Genomic DNA, 21466 nt, shown 5'->3' with positions numbered 1-21466 from the left:
ATGAATAAACTGGCCTAGATTGTGAAGATGGCTCACAAAAAGTAGGATAGCTGCAGAGATAATGACCTGAAAAGACCTTGGTACTTCTGCTAACTCATTAGCTTCATCCCTGTCTCTGTACAGGAAACCTGACGAAACATATGAAATCGAAAGCACACATGAAAAAATGCTTAGAGCTTGGTGTTGCGATGACATCTGTAGACGACGCAGAAGCGGAGGAATCAGGTATATAACTTTAGTTATTATTTGTGTATCTAAATATGTATATAGATTTTTTTCCGCAAAATACAAAATTGAGGAGGTTTGTCTCTGGAGACGCATAAAAATTTGCTGGAAATCTTGTTCAGCATGCAGTTAGTAAATATATTCTGTAGAGCAATTAATAAACATACTGTAAAATATATAGATATATTCTGTCGATTATTTAGAATATTTAACAGTATGTTTATACATTTTTAATGATGTATAATTTTTATTAATATTTTATATGTAATACTTAAATATCACGCTTTAAGAATCCTAAATTTTCATGTGCGCTAACCCGATTGAGAAACATGATGCGCAAAATTCATATTTTACATTCCTATGTTCTTCACATAGAAAATAATCTACTTTTATTATGAATATATATTTCTCTCTCTCTCGATATATATATATATATATATATATATATATATATATATATATATATATATATATATATATATATAATATATAAACACATAAATACACACACATATATATATATATATATATATATATATATATATATACAGTATATATAAGTGTATTGGAGCTCTTTGCTGTTAAAGGGACACTGAACCCAATTTTTTTTTCTTTCAAGATTCAGATAGAGCATGCAATTTTAAGCAACTTTCTAATTTTCTTCTATTATCAATTTTAATTCATTCTCTTGCTATCTTTATTTGAAAAATAAGGCATCTCAGTTAAGGAGCCAGCAAATGTTTGCTTCAGAACCATGGACAGCACTTGTTTATTGGTGCTGACCAATCAGCAAGGACAACCCAGGTTGTTCACCAAAAATGGGCCGGCATCTAAACTTACATACTTTTCAAATAAACATACCAAGAGAATGAAGAAAATTTGATAATAGGAGTACATTAGAAAGTTGCTTAAAAATGCATGCTCTATGTGAATCATGAAAGAAAGTTTTTGAGTACAGTGTCCCTTTAAGTAGCTGAAAACATGTAAAATCATTTTTATGCAATATTCATATTTAATAAAGTGTTATACTGTGTATTTACTGTAAATATTTCACATTCCAATGTTCTTCACATCTCTGTATATATCTATAACTATATATAATCATATAGATATAAAATAATTGATATAGATTTTACCATATATACATATGCATATCATACATAAATACACATGTATATGTGTGTATATATATATATATATATATATATGTATTTATTTATAAATAAAAAGAACATATTCTGCTATGTAAAGACCGTTGGAATGTGAAATATTAATATTTCATGTCGGGTTAGTGCACTTGGTTAAACACCATCAAGTTTATGTGCGAGAAAGATGTTATTTTTTTTTTACCTTTTTTGCGCTCCATTGAAGTCTATGGGGAATACGTTATTGCGATATTAAAATTTTGGCTTTTTGTGCACGTTGGGTTAGCACTCAAACAAAAAAATTGTACTTTTAACTTGTAATACACTTGGCATCCAACACATGCAAAAAACATACTAGTGGAGTTAGGAGTAGATTTATCATGTCCGCCCTGCATCGCTAAATGCTGACAGCATGCGCTGTCGCCATTTAACATTGCACAAGCATTGCTGGTGAAATGCTTGTGCAATGCCGCCCCCTGCACATTCGCGGCTGATTATCAGGGGGTGTCAATCATACCGATCGCATCTGATCTGGATGATTGCTGTCCGCCACCTAAAAGATTGCAGACGAGTTAAGGAGCAGCTTCTTAAATCCTGTTTCCGATGAGCTTGATAAATGTACCCCTTATAGTGAGAGTGTGAGTGATAATTACCGCTACACCCGTAATCTGACCCTGTGTTTAATCCTTTTGCAAGGGTTAAACACATAGTTATATACAAGCAACTGTGCAACAAGAAAATGCTATAACATGTTACAGAATTGTTTTTTGTACCATAATTTCCCTTTAAGCTCACAGAGAGTTTTTTTGTGATCTACAAAAAGGTTTAAAAGTAACACATTAACATTTTGACGATTCTGGGGTTGCTTACGTGTTCTTTTGAGTATATATTAGTTTCACTTAACTGATCTCAAATTAATCAGATAATGCAAATACTCTGCACTTACATTTTTGCTAGGCTATAACTGTGAGACATTTCTAAATATTTAAAGGGACATATAACCAAATGTTTTTCTTTCATGGATTAGAAAGAGCGAGCAATTTTACACACCTTTCCAATTTACTTCTATTATCTAATTTGCTTCATTCTCTTGATATAATTTGTTGAAAAGCATATCTAAATAGGCTCAGTAGCTGCTAATTGGTAGCTGCACATAGATGCCTCGTGTGATTAGCTCACCCATGTGCATTGCTACTTCTTCCACAAAGGATATCTAAATAATGAAGCAAATTAGATAATAGAAGTAAATTTGAATAATGTTTTAAATTGTATTCTCTTTCTGAAGCATGAAATAATTTTTTTTGGTTCCATGTCCCTTTAAGTAAGCAGTTGCGCAATCTCAGTGAACCTAAAGGATAACATATGTTTCTACCTATCTAGCAGAGCTTTTCTAGTAAGAACAAAAACTGAGAGTACTGCACATCTTTGGAATACCAAGCTTTTCCCAGCAGTGTTATTTCAGGCAAACGGAAAAAAATTCCTCCAGGCCCCCCCCCCCCCATGATGTAGCGGGAATGCAGCGTATTTGGTCTCTGATCCAGAACTGTGTTTCTTTCTTTCTTTTTTTACCAAGTGTTAACATTGTAAAACATTTAAACCCTTAAATCCATTTATAATACAATGGAAATAAGTAAAACTTATTGGCCACCATCAAACTAACCAGAAACAGGTTGTTCTGGAGATTTTACGAAAATCACGCTGGAATTGAAAGGATCTTTTGCTTTCAGTCAGTTGGCAGTAAAGATTAAAATAATAGCCTTACATATCTGAAAAATTTTAGATTCTATGGGGCCGAATTATCAAACTCAAAAATGGAACTTGATGCCCCTCTTTCCACATGAGCCTTCAGGCTCACCGGAAACAGTAGTTATGAAGCAGTGGTCTAAAGACCGCTGTTCCATAACTTGTCCGCTGCCTCTGAGGCTGCGGACATCAATCCGCCAGATCCTATATGAACAGGCTGATTGACACCCCCTGCTAGCAGCCAATTGGCCGCAAATCTTCAGGGGGTGGCATTGCACAAGCAGTTCACCAGAACTGCTTGTGCAATGATATATGCCGTCAGTGTATGCTGTCGGCATTTATCGATGTGCGGCGGACATGATACGCTATATTGTATCATGTCCGTCCCCAGTTTATTAAATCGGCCCCCATATCTGGAGAGCTTGGGAGACACATTAGTGTATGCTATTTTTTAGCTCTATATAAAGTTTAGATACAGATGACTGAACTATTAGTACATGCTTCTGGGAATGAATACAATTTACATTTTTCACCTGTTAACAATGTGTTGGACAGTTGTACACTATTTTGAATTTGGCAGAGAAAAAGAAAATATCTTAAAGTGAAATGCTACGTTAATTCTGTTCTCTTCTGAAATTTTTATATGTATAATTTCCAAGACAACCTTTTAATTTACACTAAAAAAGATTATTATTATAAAGAAAGCTGGGCATATAGAGCACTACCTTCCCATTATTTAAAGTTGTTTTTTTTCAGTTTCCTTGTAAAATAATTGTTCCAATATTTTCTGTTTTTTATTGTCCTTTTTCATTTTCAAATTATAATGAATAGTATTGCGCTAGTAGCTATAAAATTATATTGTCAAGCAATTATTTATTTATTATTGGATTATAATCTTAATTAAATGTATACTGTACACATATTTTCCACCAGAAGTAAAAAAAAAGGTAACTGCACTTTTTATGCTAGTTAATAAAGACCTATTGCACACTGCATCATTCATATGGCTGGAACTATATATATATAAGATAGTATTAAAAGTACAATTTTGATTTAACATTGTGTAAAAATATAGATTTTTTTTCAAACTAAGAAAAAGAGTGCTTTGAAGACTTAGTTTTTTTAAAAGAAGTGTTTATTTTCTTATTCTTGTGTATGTGATTTCAGGAATCATTGAAGAGATACAGAAGGAAACTGAAAAGAGTAGCATAGCTATAGACCACCAGTTTTCAGATGCAGAGGATTCAGATGGGGATGATGGAGATGATAATGATGACGAAGATGATGAGGAAGAGGACTTTGATGATAATCAGGGTGATTTAACACCCAAAACCAGATCAAGAAGCACTAGCCCCCAGCCACCTAGATTCTCTACACTGTCTGTAACTGCTGCCTCGGCATCACAAAGAGCATCCCCAGAAGTCTCCCTAGGGAACTCCTTAATAAATTACTTGTCTACTTTGCCAAGTATTCAAGTTACACATCTTATGACACCAAGTGCCATGTGTGGAGACTCGCAAATGGTGGAATATCAGAGGCTTTTTCGCTCCAGTCTGGAACATGATAAAGAGAAAATTGATGTACCTGGCTACATGGATGAGGACTACATGCTGACTTCTGAACCTAGCTCATCTCCAAAGGACTTTTCATCTTGTAGCCGTCATTCATCACCAGGCTATGACTCTTCCCCTTGCAGAGATAACTCACCAAAGAGGTACTTATCACTTAGAGGTGATTTGTCTCCAAGAAGACACTTATCACCAAGAAGAGACATTTCACCAATGAGGCACCTGTCACCAAGAAAAGAAGCAGCATTAAGAAGAGAGTTATCCCCTAGGAGGGATGTGTCGCCCAGGCGTCATCTATCACCACTGAGGCCGATGTCACCAGGGAAAGACATTTCTACTGGGAGAGATTTATCTCCTAGACGAGAGAGAAGATACATGGCGACAATTAGAGCACTTTCACCAAGAAGACGTTTACATCATATCTCAAGTTTGCCAATGAGTCATTATTTGCACTCAGACTCTGGATATATGGGCCATGGGGTATGTGTTTAAATGTTATTTTATTCTTTATTTGTATATCACAGAAACATATGGCCTATGAAATTTGAGACACATAAAAACATTCAAAACTAAAGAAATTCCTAAACCTCCTAGGATGGATTTCTAAAACATCATAATTTAGATTAATGATGTCATCACATATGATATCACTAGTGACATCACATATTACATCAACTAGCACACCACTATGTCAGACATAAGAGTGAACATTTGTAGTACTGTGCCAGTCCCTACAAAATAAAAAAAATCTATCTAATTCTATCTGAAATTAATTAAATTTACAAATCACACTTACTTTGCACACTGCACATGCCCAAACATCATATTGCAATTTCTTTGTGAGTAGAATTTCTATTCTAGAGTCCACCCTAATATATGTCCTTTCCAACCCATGCTTCAACCTGGTCTATAGCCATGCATATTAGTTTATTATATTTCCATACTATGTGGAAATTAACAAAAAAAATGTATAGGTAGTTCCATTCCAGAGTTAAGAATAATCAATGTGTAATGTACTATATAAAAAATGTTTTATGATTCAGATAGCTTATTCCATTTTAAACAACTTTCCAAATGATTTATTTTATCTAATTTGCTTAATTCTCTTGGTATCCTTTGTTGAAAAACAGACATAGATAGGCTCAAGAGTTAGCTGCTCATATATACCTCTTATTATTGGCTTACCAATGTGTTCAGCTAGCTCCCAGTAGATCATTGCTACTCTTTCAGTAATGGATACCATGAGAATGAAGCAAAATGTATAATAGGAGTAAATTGGAAAGTTGATTAAAATTGCATGCTCTTTCTGAATAATGAAATAAAATTTTTGGATTTTATGTCGCTCTAATGGAAATTATAGCGACATAACTCTAAAATATATCTTAAAAATCAAACAGGGACATTCATTAGTATTGATTCAATGCCAATGTATCATTAACCAGTGTAGTCCTAGCAGGGTGTGTCTCAATTCATTACTGTAGCTCCCCCAAGCCTCAAAGGGGCCACAATGAACAAAGTAGTACCTTATTTACATATGCAGTGCTTAAGTGGTGGGTGGGGTTAAAAAATAGTAGGTCTAGGAAGTTAAAGATGAAGCACCTCAGTTTTATATATAATCAGTCTTTGGTGGAACATTGACTAGACCCTGATAAAATACAAAGTTGTTGCAATAAAAAAATGACAAAAATGGAAAAAATATCAAGGCTAACAGCTGGGGTATATTTTCATAACACTGATATCATTCCTCACAACATTGATAGGGCAATCCCAAAATGGGATATCAGTATTGCTTTTCTTTCTATCTCTATTTATGTCCTACACACTCTCCTCTGTAGCAGGGATCATATTAACCCTGTCCAAGCCTAGGTATACTCTGTCACTGATTGCCCTATCAACTTCCTGAGTGCTCTAACCCCAACAGTTCAATTGTTCATGCAAGTCACATCCCCTTAGTCCGACTTTCAATTTTTTAAAAAATATTTAAAGGTGTGCAGCTGTGAAAAAGGTGGGTTTCCAAGGCTGACATGCATACTGTAGACTTTGGAACTCTGACTCTGCTACACAGTGATTGCTTGATCAATGCAGGAGCCACCACTAAGAAGATAGTCAGGAGGCATTTCAAGGGTTGTGTCCATAGCTTTGTCCATAGACTTCACAAATGGAATAATTTATGTTGTATGCAGAGCTTTTTCTATGTAGTGCTTAATTACTTTTATATACTATTCATAAAGACAGATTTTAATGTCATTTTAAGGGAAATGTGTGTCTGTTTATTGTATTCTGCAAGAGATAAAGCTGTGTCACCTACACAATCCCTGAAAAGTCACATATACTGAATCAATACCTATTACAGCTTTATTAAACATAATATAAACATATTTCCATGATATTAGTCATAAAACCCAAATGTTGGAAAGTAACTATAACGTTTTAGTGCTGTCCATTGGCTGTAATGACATACACAGGTCTGGCTTCACTGCATCCTAACTGTCAGCACATGGATCTGTATTTACCTCCCAGACAAATCACCATACATACCTTTTGCTACATTCTGACCAATATTTTACAGCCCAGTTTTCATCTTGCTCCCATTTACGTCAGTGTGAAGCCCACAAAAGGTCTCATGCCGATATTTTGTAAACTGTAAAGCTGTTTCACAACAGACAGATCTTTGACTTTGCATAGTTTTAGCAAGTAGCTGTTATTAATTTGAAAAAAAACTTTACATTTGTTTGATATTGGGCAGCAGAAAAACAAAATGGCACAGTATGTCAAAACATATTTGTTTTTGCTTTTCTACATGAACCATTCGGCACTGTTTTTGATGTAGTGAAGCTGGCCAATTTCAGAAATCAAAACAGATTGCATTTGTGACCTCTGTTCTGTGAGATTTTGGCTCATTTTTTTGTATTACATAGCTTGTAGAGAATGCTAATTCTGAGGAGGTAATATAAGTTTTTTATAATCTTCTGCTAAAAACCAGCTAATGTTGGTTTAAAAGTCATACTAAAAATCACTTTGAACTTTTTAAAATGCGGTCAGAACCAACAGGGAATAAATTAAAATGTTTATATGTAGACATATGTGCAACTAAAAAGAATAAAACAGATTTGATGGGTGGAAGTAATAGACCAGGTGTGCCTAAAAGTTAGATCTCTAAATCTTTGACCAATAGATCACAAGACTGCTGTGTAACTACCCATTCTCTAACTGCTTGACAAATAGATCACAAGACTGCTGTGTAACTTCCCATTCTCTAACTGCTTGACCTATAGATCACAAGACTGCTGTGTAACTTCCCATTCTCTAACTGCATGACAAATAGATCACAAGCCTGCTGTGTAACTTCCCATTCTCTAACTGCTTGACCTATAGATCACAAGACTGCTGTGTAACTTCCCATTCTCTAACTGCTTGACAAATAGATCACAAGCCTGCTGTGTAACTTCCCATTCTCTAACTGCTTGACAAATAGATCACAAGACTGCTGTGTAACTTCCCATTCTCTAACTGCTTGACCTATAGATCACAAGACTGCTGGGTAACTTCCCATTCTCTAACTGCTTGACAAATAGATCACAAGACTGCTGGGTAACTTCCCATTCTCTAACTGCTTGACAAATAGATCACAAGACTGCTGTGTAACTTCCCATTCTCTAACTGCTTGACAAATAGATCACAAGGCTGCTGTGTAACTTCCCATTCTCTAACTGCTTGACAAATAGATCACAAGACTGCTGTGTAACTACCCATTCTCTAACTGCTTGACAAATAGATCACAAGGCTGCTGTGTAACTTCCCATTCTCTAACTGCTTGACCTATAGATCACAACAAGACTGCTGTGTAACTTCCCATTCTCTAACTGCTTGACCAATAGATCACAAGACTGCTGTGTAACTTCCCATTCTCTAACGACTTGACAAATAGATCACAAGACTGCTGGGTAACTACCCATTCTCTAACTGCTTGACAAATAGATCACAAGACTGCTGTGTAACTACCCATTCTCTAACTGCTTGACCAATAGATCACAAGACTGCTGTGTAACTTCCCATTCTCTAACTGCTTGACAAATAGATCACAAGACTGCTGGGTAGCTTCCCATTCTCTAACTGCTTGACAAATAGATCACAAGACTGCTGTGTAACTACCCATTCTCTAACTGCTTGACAAATAGATCACAAGACTGCTGGGTAGCTTCCCATTCTCTAACTGCTTGACAAATAGATCACAAGACTGCTGTGTAACTACCCATTCTCTAACTGCTTGACAAATAGATCACAAGACTGCTGGGTAACTTCCCATTCTCTAACTGCTTGACAAATAGATCACAAGACTGCTGTGTAACTTCCCATTCTCTAACTGCTTGACAAATAGATCACAAGACTGCTGTGTAACTTCCCATTCTCTAACTGCTTGACAAATAGATAACAAGACTGCTGTGTAACTTCCCATTCTCTAACTGCTTGACAAATAGATCACAAGACTGCTGTGTAACTTCCCATTCTCTAACTGCTTGACAAATAGATCACAAGACTGCTGTGTAACTTCCCATTCTCTAACTGCTTGACCAATAGATCACAAGACTGCTGTGTAACTTCCCATTCTCTAACTGCTTGACAAATAGATCACAAGACTGCTGTGTAACTTCCCATTCTCTAACTGCTTGACAAATAGATCACAAGACTGCTGTGTAACTTCCCATTCTCTAACTGCTTGACCAATAGATCAGAAGACTGCTGTGTAACTACCCATTCTCTAACTGCTTGAGAAATAGATCACAAGACTGATGTGTAACTTCCCATTCTCTAACTGCTTGACCAATAGATCACAAGACTGCTATGTAACTTCCCATTCTCTAACTGCTTGACCAATAGATCACAAGACTGCTGTGTAACTTCCCATTCTCTAACTGCTTGACAAATAGATCACAAGACTGCTGTGTAACTTCCCATTCTCTAACTGCTTGACCAATAGATCACAAGACTGCTGTGTAACTTCCCATTCTCTAACTGCTTGACAAATAGATCACAAGACTGCTGTGTAACTTCCCATTCTCTAACTGCTTGACCAATAGATCAGAAGACTGCTGTGTATCTACCCATTCTCTAACTGCTTGACAAATAGATAACAAGACTGCTGTGTAACTTCCCATTCTCTAACTGCTTGACAAATAGATCACAAGACTGCTGTGTAACTTCCCATTCTCTATTTGCTTGACAAATAGATCACAAGACTGCTGTGTAACTTCCCATTATCTAACTGCTTGACCAATAGATCAGAAGACTGCTGTGTAACTTCCCATTCTCTAACTGCTTGACAAATAGATCACAACAAGACTGCTGTGTAACTTCCCATTCTCTAACTGCTTGACCAACAGATCACAAGCCTGCTGTGTAACTTCCCATTCTTTAACTGCTTGACCAATAGATCACAAGACTGCTGTGTAACTTCCCATTCTCTAACTCTTTGACCAATAGATCAGAAGAATGCTGTGTAACTACCCATTCTCTAACTGCTTGACCAATAGATTACAAGACTGCTGTGTAACTTCCCATTCTCTAACTGCTTGACCAATAGATCACAACAAGACTGCTGTGTAACTTCCCATTCTCTAACTGCTTGACCAATAGATCACAACAAGACTGCTGTGTAACTTCTCATTCTCTAACTGCTTGACAAATAGATCACAAGACTGCTGTGTAACTTCCCATTCTCTAACTGCTTGACCAATAGATCACAAGATTGCTGTGTAACTTCCCATTCTCTAACTGCTTGACCAATAGATCAGAAGACTGCTGTGTAACTTCCCATTCTCTAACTGCTTGACCAATAGATCAGAAGACTGCTGTGTAACTACCCATTCTCTAACTGCTTGACAAATAGATCACAAGATTGCTGTGTAACGTCCCATTCTCTAACTGCTTGACAAATAGATCACAAGACTGCTGTGTAACTTCCCATTCTCTAACTGCTTGACAAATAGATCACAAGACTGCTGTGTAACTTCCCATTCTCTAACTGCTTGACCAATAGATCAGAAGACTGCTGTGTAACTACCCATTCTCTAACTGCTTGACAAATAGATCACAAGATTGCTGTGTAACTACCCATTCTCTAACTGCTTGACCAATAGATCACAAGACTGCTGTGTAACTTCCCATTCTCTAACTGCTTGACCAATAGATCACAAGACTGCTGTGTAACTTCCCATTCTCTAACTGCTTGACAAATAGATGACAAGACTGCTGTGTAGCTACCCATTCTCTAACTGCTTGACCAATAGATCACAAGATTGCTGTGTAACGTCCCATTCTCTAACTGCTTGACCAATAGATCACAACAAGACTGCTGTGTAACGTCCCATTCTCTAACTGCTTGACCAATAGATCACAACAAGACTGCTGTGTAACTTCCCATTCTCTAACTGCTTGACCAATAGATCAGAAGACTGCTGTGTAACTTCCCATTCTCTAACTGCTTGACCAATAGATCACAAGACTGCTGTGTAACTACCCATTCTCTAACTGCTTGACAAATAGATCACAAGATTGCTGTGTAACTTCCCATTCTCTAACTGCTTGACAAATAGATCCCAAGACTGCTGTGTAACTTCCCATTCTCTAACTGCTTGACCAATAGATCACAAGACTGCTGTGTAACTTCCCATTCTCTAACTGCTTGACCAATAGATCACAAGACTGCTGTGTAACTTCCCATTCTCTAACTGCTTGACCAATAGATCACAAGACTGCTGTGTAACTTCCCATTCTCTAACTGCTTGACCAATAGATCACAAGACTGCTGTGTAACTACCCATTCTCTAACTGCTTGACCAATAGATCACAAGACTGCTGTGTAACTTCCCATTCTCTAACTGCTTGACCAATAGATCACAAGACTGCTGTGTAACTTCCCATTCTCTAACTGCTTGACCTATAGATCACAAGACTGCTGTGTAACTTCCCATTCTCTAACTGCTTGACCAATAGATCACAGGACTGCTGTGTAACTACCCATTCTCTAACTGCTTGACAAATAGATCACAAGACTGCTGGGTAGCTTCCCATTCTCTAACTGCTTGACAAATAGATCACAAGACTGCTGTGTAACTTCCCATTCTCTAACTGCTTGACAAATAGATCACCAGACTGCTGTGTAACTACCCATTCTCTAACTGCTTGACAAATAGATCACAAGACTGCTGTGTAACTTCCCATTCTCTAACTGCTTGACAAATAGATCACAAGACTGCTGTGTAACTTCCCATTCTCTAACTGCTGGACCAATAGATCACAAGCCTGCTGTGTAACTTCCCATTATCTAACTGCTTGACCAATAGATCACAAGACTGCTGTGTAACTACCCATTCTCTAACTGCTTGACCAATAGATCACAAGACTGCTGTGTAACTTCCCATTCTCTAACTGCTTGACCAATAGATCACAAGACTGCTGTGTAACTTCCCATTCTCTAACTGCTTGACCAATAGATCACAACAAGACTGCTGTGTAACTTCCCATTCTCTAACTGCTTGACAAATAGATCACAAGACTGCTGTGTAACTTCCCATTCTCTAACTGCTTGACAAATAGATCACAAGACTGCTCTTTAACTTCCCATTCTCTAACTGCTTGACCAATAGATCACAAGACTGCTGTGTAACTTCCCATTCTCTAACTGCTTGACAAATAGATCACAAGACTGCTGTGTAACTACCCATTCTCTAACTGCTTGACAAATAGATCACAAGACTGCTGTGTAACTACCCATTCTCTAACTGCTTGACAAATAGATCACAAGACTGCTGTGTAACTTCCCATTCTCTAACTGCATGACAAATAGATCACCAGACTGCTGTGTAACTACCCATTCTCTAACTGCTTGACAAATAGATCACAAGACTGCTGTGTAACTTCCCATTCTCTAACTGCTTGACAAATAGATCACAAGACTGCTGTGTAACTTCCCATTCTCTAACTGCTTGACCAATAGATCAGAAGACTGCTGTGTAACTACCCATTCTCTAACTGCTTGACCAATAGATCAGAAGACTGCTGTGTAACTACCCATTCTCTAACTGCTTGAGAAATAGATCACAAGACTGATGTGTAACTTCCCATTCTCTAACTGCTTGACCAATAGATCACAAGACTGCTATGTAACTTCCCATTCTCTAACTGCTTGACCAATAGATCACAAGACTGCTGTGTAACTTCCCATTCTCTAACTGCTTGACCAATAGATCACAAGACTGCTGTGTAACTTCCCATTCTCTAACTGCTTGACAAATAGATCACAAGACTGCTGTGTAACTTCCCATTCTCTAACTGCTTGACCAATAGATCAGAAGACTGCTGTGTATCTACCCATTCTCTAACTGCTTGACCAATAGATCACAAGACTGCTGTGTAACTACCCATTCTCTAACTGCTTGACAAATAGATCACAAGACTGCTGTGTAACTTCCCATTCTCTATTTGCTTGACAAATAGATCACAAGACTGCTGTGTAACTTCCCATTATCTAACTGCTTGACCAATAGATCAGAAGACTGCTGTGTAACTTCCCATTCTCTAACTGCTTGACAAATAGATCACAACAAGACTGCTGTGTAACTTCCCATTCTCTAACTGCTTGACCAACAGATCACAAGCCTGCTGTGTAACTTCCCATTCTTTAACTGCTTGACCAATAGATCACAAGACTGCTGTGTAACTTCCCATTCTCTAACTCTTTGACCAATAGATCAGAAGAATGCTGTGTAACTACCCATTCTCTAACTGCTTGACCAATAGATCACAAGACTGCTGTGTAACTTCCCATTCTCTAACTGCTTGACAAATAGATCACAAGACTGCTGTGTAACTACCCATTCTCTAACTGCTTGACAAATAGATCACAAGACTGCTGTGTAACTACCCATTCTCTAACTGCTTGACAAATAGATCACAAGACTGCTGTGTAACTTCCCATTCTCTAACTGCATGACAAATAGATCACCAGACTGCTGTGTAACTACCCATTCTCTAACTGCTTGACAAATAGATCACAAGACTGCTGTGTAACTTCCCATTCTCTAACTGCTTGACAAATAGATCACAAGACTGCTGTGTAACTTCCCATTCTCTAACTGCTTGACCAATAGATCAGAAGACTGCTGTGTAACTACCCATTCTCTAACTGCTTGACCAATAGATCAGAAGACTGCTGTGTAACTACCCATTCTCTAACTGCTTGAGAAATAGATCACAAGACTGATGTGTAACTTCCCATTCTCTAACTGCTTGACCAATAGATCACAAGACTGCTATGTAACTTCCCATTCTCTAACTGCTTGACCAATAGATCACAAGACTGCTGTGTAACTTCCCATTCTCTAACTGCTTGACAAATAGATCACAAGACTGCTGTGTAACTTCCCATTCTCTAACTGCTTGACCAATAGATCACAAGACTGCTGTGTAACTTCCCATTCTCTAACTGCTTGACAAATAGATCACAAGACTGCTGTGTAACTTCCCATTCTCTAACTGCTTGACCAATAGATCAGAAGACTGCTGTGTATCTACCCATTCTCTAACTGCTTGACCAATAGATCACAAGACTGCTGTGTAACTACCCATTCTCTAACTGCTTGACAAATAGATCACAAGACTGCTGTGTAACTTCCCATTCTCTATTTGCTTGACAAATAGATCACAAGACTGCTGTGTAACTTCCCATTATCTAACTGCTTGACCAATAGATCAGAAGACTGCTGTGTAACTTCCCATTCTCTAACTGCTTGACAAATAGATCACAACAAGACTGCTGTGTAACTTCCCATTCTCTAACTGCTTGACCAACAGATCACAAGCCTGCTGTGTAACTTCCCATTCTTTAACTGCTTGACCAATAGATCACAAGACTGCTGTGTAACTTCCCATTCTCTAACTCTTTGACCAATAGATCAGAAGAATGCTGTGTAACTACCCATTCTCTAACTGCTTGACCAATAGATTACAAGACTGCTGTGTAACTTCCCATTCTCTAACTGCTTGACCAATAGATCACAACAAGACTGCTGTGTAACTTCCCATTCTCTAACTGCTTGACCAATAGATCACAACAAGACTGCTGTGTAACTTCTCATTCTCTAACTGCTTGACAAATAGATCACAAGACTGCTGTGTAACTTCCCATTCTCTAACTGCTTGACCAATAGATCACAAGATTGCTGTGTAACTTCCCATTCTCTAACTGCTTGACCAATAGATCAGAAGACTGCTGTGTAACTTCCCATTCTCTAACTGCTTGACCAATAGATCAGAAGACTGCTGTGTAACTACCCATTCTCTAACTGCTTGACAAATAGATCACAAGATTACTGTGTAACGTCCCATTCTCTAACTGCTTGACAAATAGATCACAAGACTGCTGTGTAACTTCCCATTCTCTAACTGCTTGACAAATAGATCACAAGACTGCTGTGTAACTTCCCATTCTCTAACTGCTTGACCAATAGATCAGAAGACTGCTGTGTAACTACCCATTCTCTAACTGCTTGACAAATAGATCACAAGATTGCTGTGTAACTTCCCATTCTCTAACTGCTTGACCAATAGATCACAAGACTGCTGTGTAACTTCCCATTCTCTAACTGCTTGACCAATAGATCACAAGACTGCTGTGTAACTTCCCATTCTCTAACTGCTTGACAAATAGATGACAAGACTGCTGTGTAGCTACCCATTCTCTAACTGCTTGACCAATAGATCACAAGATTGCTGTGTAACGTCCCATTCTCTAACTGCTTGACCAATAGATCACAACAAGACTGCTGTGTAACGTCCCATTCTCTAACTGCTTGACCAATAGATCACAACAAGACTGCTGTGTAACTTCCCATTCTCTAACTGCTTGACCAATAGATCAGAAGACTGCTGTGTAACTTCCCATTCTCTAACTGCTTGACCAATAGATCACAAGACTGCTGTGTAACTACCCATTCTCTAACTGCTTGACAAATAGATCACAAGATTGCTGTGTAACTTCCCATTCTCTAACTGCTTGACAAATAGATCCCAAGACTGCTGTGTAACTTCCCATTCTCTAACTGCTTGACCAATAGATCACAAGACTGCTGTGTAACTTCCCATTCTCTAACTGCTTGACCAATAGATCACAAGACTGCTGTGTAACTTCCCATTCTCTAACTGCTTGACCAATAGATCACAAGACTGCTGTGTAACTTCCCATTCTCTAACTGCTTGACCAATAGATCACAAGACTGCTGTGTAACTACCCATTCTCTAACTGCTTGACCAATAGATCACAAGACTGCTGTGTAACTTCCCATTCTCTAACTGCTTGACCAATAGATCACAAGACTGCTGTGTAACTTCCCATTCTCTAACTGCTTGACCTATAGATCACAAGACTGCTGTGTAACTTCCCATTCTCTAACTGCTTGACCAATAGATCACAGGACTGCTGTGTAACTACCCATTCTCTAACTGCTTGACAAATAGATCACAAGACTGCTGGGTAGCTTCCCATTCTCTAACTGCTTGACAAATAGATCACAAGACTGCTGTGTAACTTCCCATTCTCTAACTGCTTGACAAATAGATCACCAGGCTGCTGTGTAACTACCCATTCTCTAACTGCTTGACAAATAGATCACAAGACTGCTGTGTAACTTCCCATTCTCTAACTGCTTGACAAATAGATCACAAGACTGCTGTGTAACTTCCCATTCTCTAACTGCTGGACCAATAGATCACAAGCCTGCTGTGTAACTTCCCATTATCTAACTGCTTGACCAATAGATCACAAGACTGCTGTGTAACTACCCATTCTCTAACTGCTTGACCAATAGATCACAAGACTGCTGTGTAACTTCCCATTCTCTAACTGCTTGACCAATAGATCACAAGACTGCTGTGTAACTTCCCATTCTCTAACTGCTTGACCAATAGATCACATCAAGACTGCTGTGTAACTTCCCATTCTCTAACTGCTTGACAAATAGATCACAAGACTGCTGTGTAACTTCCCATTCTCTAACTGCTTGACAAATAGATCACAAGACTGCTGTTTAACTTCCCATTCTCTAACTGCTTGACCAATAGATCACAAGACTGCTGTGTAACTTCCCATTCTCTAACTGCTTGACAAATAGATCACAAGACTGCTGTGTAACTACCCATTCTCTAACTGCTTGACAAATAGATCACAAGACTGCTGTGTAACTACCCATTCTCTAACTGCTTGACAAATAGATCACAAGACTGCTGTGTAACTTCCCATTCTCTAACTGCATGACAAATAGATCACCAGACTGCTGTGTAACTACCCATTCTCTAACTGCTTGACAAATAGATCACAAGACTGCTGTGTAACTTCCCATTCTCTAACTGCTTGACAAATAGATCACAAGACTGCTGTGTAACTTCCCATTCTCTAACTTTTTGACAAATAGATCACAAGACTGCTGTGTAACTTCCCATTCTCTAACTGCTTGACCAATAGATCACAAGACTGCTGTGTAACTTCCCATTCTCTAACTGCTTGACAAATAGATCACAAGACTGCTGTGTAACTTCCCATTCTCTAACTTTTTGACAAATAGATCACAAGACTGCTGTGTAACTTCCCATTCTCTAACTGCTTGACCAATAGATCACAAGGCTGCTGTGTAACTTCCCATTCTCTAACTGCTTGACCAATAGATCACAAGACTGCTGTGTAACTTCCCATTCTCTAACTGCTTGACCAATAGATCACAAGACTGCTGTGTAACTTCCCATTCTCTAACTGCTTGACAAATAGATCACAAGACTGCTGTGTAACTTCCCATTCTCTAACTGCTTGACCAATAGATCACAAGACTGCTGTGTGGCTTTCCATTTCACTCTCATCCAATATTGTAAATATGGGCTCAATTTAAAATAAATGTAAATATGTGTTTTAACAAGTATAATTTGCACTACTACAGTGGCCTTGATTAAAAAAGGGTTCCGCATGCATAAGTGGATCACACTGACAAATTCACCAAAAAAGTAGGGCATGTCTCACAAAGTTGTGAGCATCAAAGGACAAATAGATAGATAGATAGATAGATAGATGGGTAGAGAGATAGATAGATAGATAGATAGATAGATAGATATAGATAGATAGATGGGTAGAGAGATAGATATATGGTTGGATAGATAGTTCATGTAAAATGCTAAAGTAGTTTAATGGTCTTGCATTACAGGTTAAGGTATTTCGAAGTTGTTTATTTTAATATTGATTTATTTTACTTATATCTATTGCAGAATTTAAGAAAAAGTTGGTCACAGATACCATTTGCAGGCCCTTACCCAGATGATCTACCTGGACACCAAAGTCCTGGACAAGCCCCAGAGGGCCACAGCGATTATGTTTTCAGCCACCTCCCATTACACTCACAGCAACAAATACGTGCACCTTTACCAATGATACCCATAGGTGGGATTCAGATGATCCACTCGAGTTCTGCAATTCAGCCCAGTTCTCACCACTCTTCATCTGCACCCTTTCACCTGAGGAGTTCGGACGACAAGAGAAGCTTACAATCAGAGTCCTATCAGATATCCCCACAGCACCTTGATAAACATTCTTCTAATGCCCCTTCTGGGACTGCTTCCTCTCCCTTATCCTCTCTGAGGCCAAGCACTTCAGATGATAGCTCAAAGCCTATAGAAAGGGAGCAGGAAGAAAACATACGCACTTGCACAAAAGCCATTGCTTGCCTGAGGATTGCCACGGAGGAGGGTTCACCTCTAAAGCGGGACCAACTGTCTCGTCCTCCTGAGCCCAATCAAAAAATTTTAGAAAGTGCACAGCTCGGCATTAGGCACTTTAGTGGTCTTGAGGCGGGCACGTCACTTGCATGCGCCTCATCCACCCATGTTGACTTGCACAGAGAAAAAGACAATTTTGGTACATTACAATCTACAACAGCTCATTCCAAATTTTACAGTAAGAGCATGGACATGAAAAAGTTAGGGTTTCATAGCAAAAAAGAGGAGCTGCAGGAAGTGAAGAACACGTCAGTGGAATCTAGTAAATTGCTTTGATTTGGATGGGCATGTAGATCTTTTCATAATTTTCTTTTCTCGTAGAAAACATGTTAATAGCATGTCTGATGTACTTTATAATAATTTGCCCTTGAAAAGTACTTTTATTATATCAAGAATATATATATATATATATATATATATATATATATATAAAATATATATATAAAAATATATATATCATTATATAAGTCATTATGAGCCCGACCAAAATGAAACTTTAAACTCTTGTATTTGGGTCTGGTACTTTTAAATTGTACAGATGTTTGTGCCTTTTCTTTACTTTGCTTATATTCTTATAAGCATTTTAGCAGTACATTGTATATATTTTAGAATTTGTGTATCTGCTTTGTAATAAATGTAATTTTTTTTGGACACTTTGGGTCTAAATGTAAAGCAAAAATAGCATCAATATATATGTGAGGTTGCACTAAAACATATTTTTATATGATTGAAACTGAACAGCTTTTATGTACAGCTCTGATCCTGTAATACTAATATTTATTTACTTTGTTTCATAAAATGTACATTTTTTTCTTAATGTTGTGAATTACTTTTTTATGTGAAGCATGGGTTTTACTGTTGCGTAATTAGAACAAAATAAGGTATATTGTAGGCAAGATATTTAACTAAAATATCAACTTCTAGTGCACTTATGCATCGGTTAAACAACAAAAAAGTGATTAAGGTTGTATCAGTCAGTTCTTAACTCTTGTAATTATTTTCGTCCCTTGTTTGCTGAAATGACAATAACTTAAGTGCTGATTGTGATCTTAAAATGATAGTAATGTAAAGCATTAAAAGTACTACCATGTGCTATTGTGAGTTTTTTCTCCCAAGGCTGTATGATGCCGTTATGAATATATCACAAGTATTTGGTCTTATGTGAACGTTGCTCTGTATACTCAAATCATACATATGGGAAAACATTCCACCCCATGTACACACGTACAAGTGCATCACTGGTACAATTATATGTAACTCTCAGCTGGACACCGCGTCACCATGTATCTTTACTGGAGTGTCTATAAAAAAAGGTGACAAAGCACATCTGATTATATGGAACTGGGTTATCCTTTGTGCTATTTAGTGGCTTATAATTCTGTGAAACCAAGTTTGTATATTGAATTACAAATCATTAAGGAGTGTTCTTTAAAAAAAAAAAAAAAGAAATAAATATAAAGTTACATGCAGAAACTGTGTTGCACTTTATCATGCATGTTGTGTGTATCACAAAGATAACCATGTGCATTCTATACATATAGTAGATAATATTGCTATTAGAATTGTGTTCAATTCCCGAGTTTTCATTTTCCAGATTTCCTTTTTTTATGATTTCCTATAGTTAAGTAATACAGTTAAGGCTGCCTGTAATCTCTATTACCATCCACATAAAATATATTTCTTAGAAAATAAGGTGATTTATTTTGATGACTTAAAGGGACAATAAGTTTTGAAAACAAAACCCCTCCTTTCTTAACCACTTAACACCGTTAGGACGTTCCATGGCATCCTAAAATCGCAGGAGTTAAGCACCTTAAGGATGGCATAGAACGTCCTAACTTTTATGGCGTCCTGCTCCATTCTAAAAACAAACGGTGGGGGACGTGCCTAGCAACTCAGGCAGTTCCCCAGGAACCAATCAGCGCCGTTTTTGAAGCACATGATCGCAGTGATGATCATGTGCTTCATTTTCCTTTTTCTTGCTTTTGATTGGGCGGATGGGTCCGTCCTGAATTGGTTAATTAAGCTGGTATCATCAATTTGTGACAAAAGAAGTATGTTTTTCGCAGTTTATTGAAAATTACAGATAAATGTACAACATTGTTTTTTGGAATAGATGAACATGAATTATCTACTTATAGAATGTGTTATTTGTACTGCTTTGGAACAAAACTAAGGTCAACGAATCCATGAATATCTTCAGAAGAAATTGAAGTCTATGGTTATCTGTGAACATCCATGGAGATGCATGTTTTTTTAAACAATAAATATATTTAAAAGTACATTGTACTGACTTTTTGAAAACTGCTGTCTGGCAACTCGCTTCTACATTTTGTTTTCTATGTTTTACTAAACGATCCCTATAGAAAACCAGGAGTCTTAGGGTCCTCTCATCAATTACATCTAGTGCACGCTCCTGATTTCTGAACTCTGTGAAGCTGAATGTATGCGTGAGCACTGCTTATGTACTGTGTAGTGGCAGATGATTCAGCTTCACACAGTAGGAAGTCAGGACTGTGCTCTATACTATTGCACTACAGATACAGATTTTAATAGGCAACTATGATCATTTAGAATACAAAAAAAGTATAGAAGCAGATGGGCAGTCCACGGATTTCAAAAGATCAGTAAACAGATGGCTTTCAAATCACATTTATCATGTTTAAAAAATGTCTGGCATAAATCAAAATTATTATCTTGTTTACAATGTTTACCTTCCCTTTAAAATGATTTTGATTTACACAATGATATGCATACTGGCAGCATGATAATTTCAGTGGACTAGATTCATGGGAGTTCCTTTTGCTGCCGAAAAGGCCTTGTTGTTCGAAATTCATTGAGGCTCACTTCACCTATCTTTTCTACTAATTGTCAGTGGGCGTTCCTACCAATATCATTGGTGCCCCAATACAGGATATCTCACACAGCAAAAGACAACAACTAGCATTAATTACCACCAGAAGCATCAATTAC

General features: G+C 37.5%; 1 protein-coding gene across 1 annotated transcript in view; it reads left to right on the top strand.

Annotated features, from left to right (window-relative positions):
• HIVEP2 (HIVEP zinc finger 2) overlaps positions 1 to 20775 on the top strand; it is a 60357-nt gene extending 39582 nt beyond the window's left edge. The window contains exons 4-6 of the mRNA XM_053710639.1: positions 124 to 225; positions 4281 to 5161; positions 17987 to 20775. Coding sequence (XP_053566614.1) covers positions 124 to 225; positions 4281 to 5161; positions 17987 to 18769 — 1766 coding nt within the window. The 3' untranslated portion in view covers positions 18770 to 20775. The remainder of the gene's footprint in view (positions 1 to 123; positions 226 to 4280; positions 5162 to 17986) is intronic.
• The last annotated feature ends 691 nt before the right edge of the window (positions 20776 to 21466 follow it).

This window comes from Bombina bombina, chromosome 4, assembly GCF_027579735.1.
Source record: "Bombina bombina isolate aBomBom1 chromosome 4, aBomBom1.pri, whole genome shotgun sequence".
In the NCBI taxonomy this organism is placed as follows: domain Eukaryota; kingdom Metazoa; phylum Chordata; class Amphibia; order Anura; family Bombinatoridae; genus Bombina; species Bombina bombina.
This window is presented reverse-complemented; position numbering and strand designations above follow the sequence as displayed.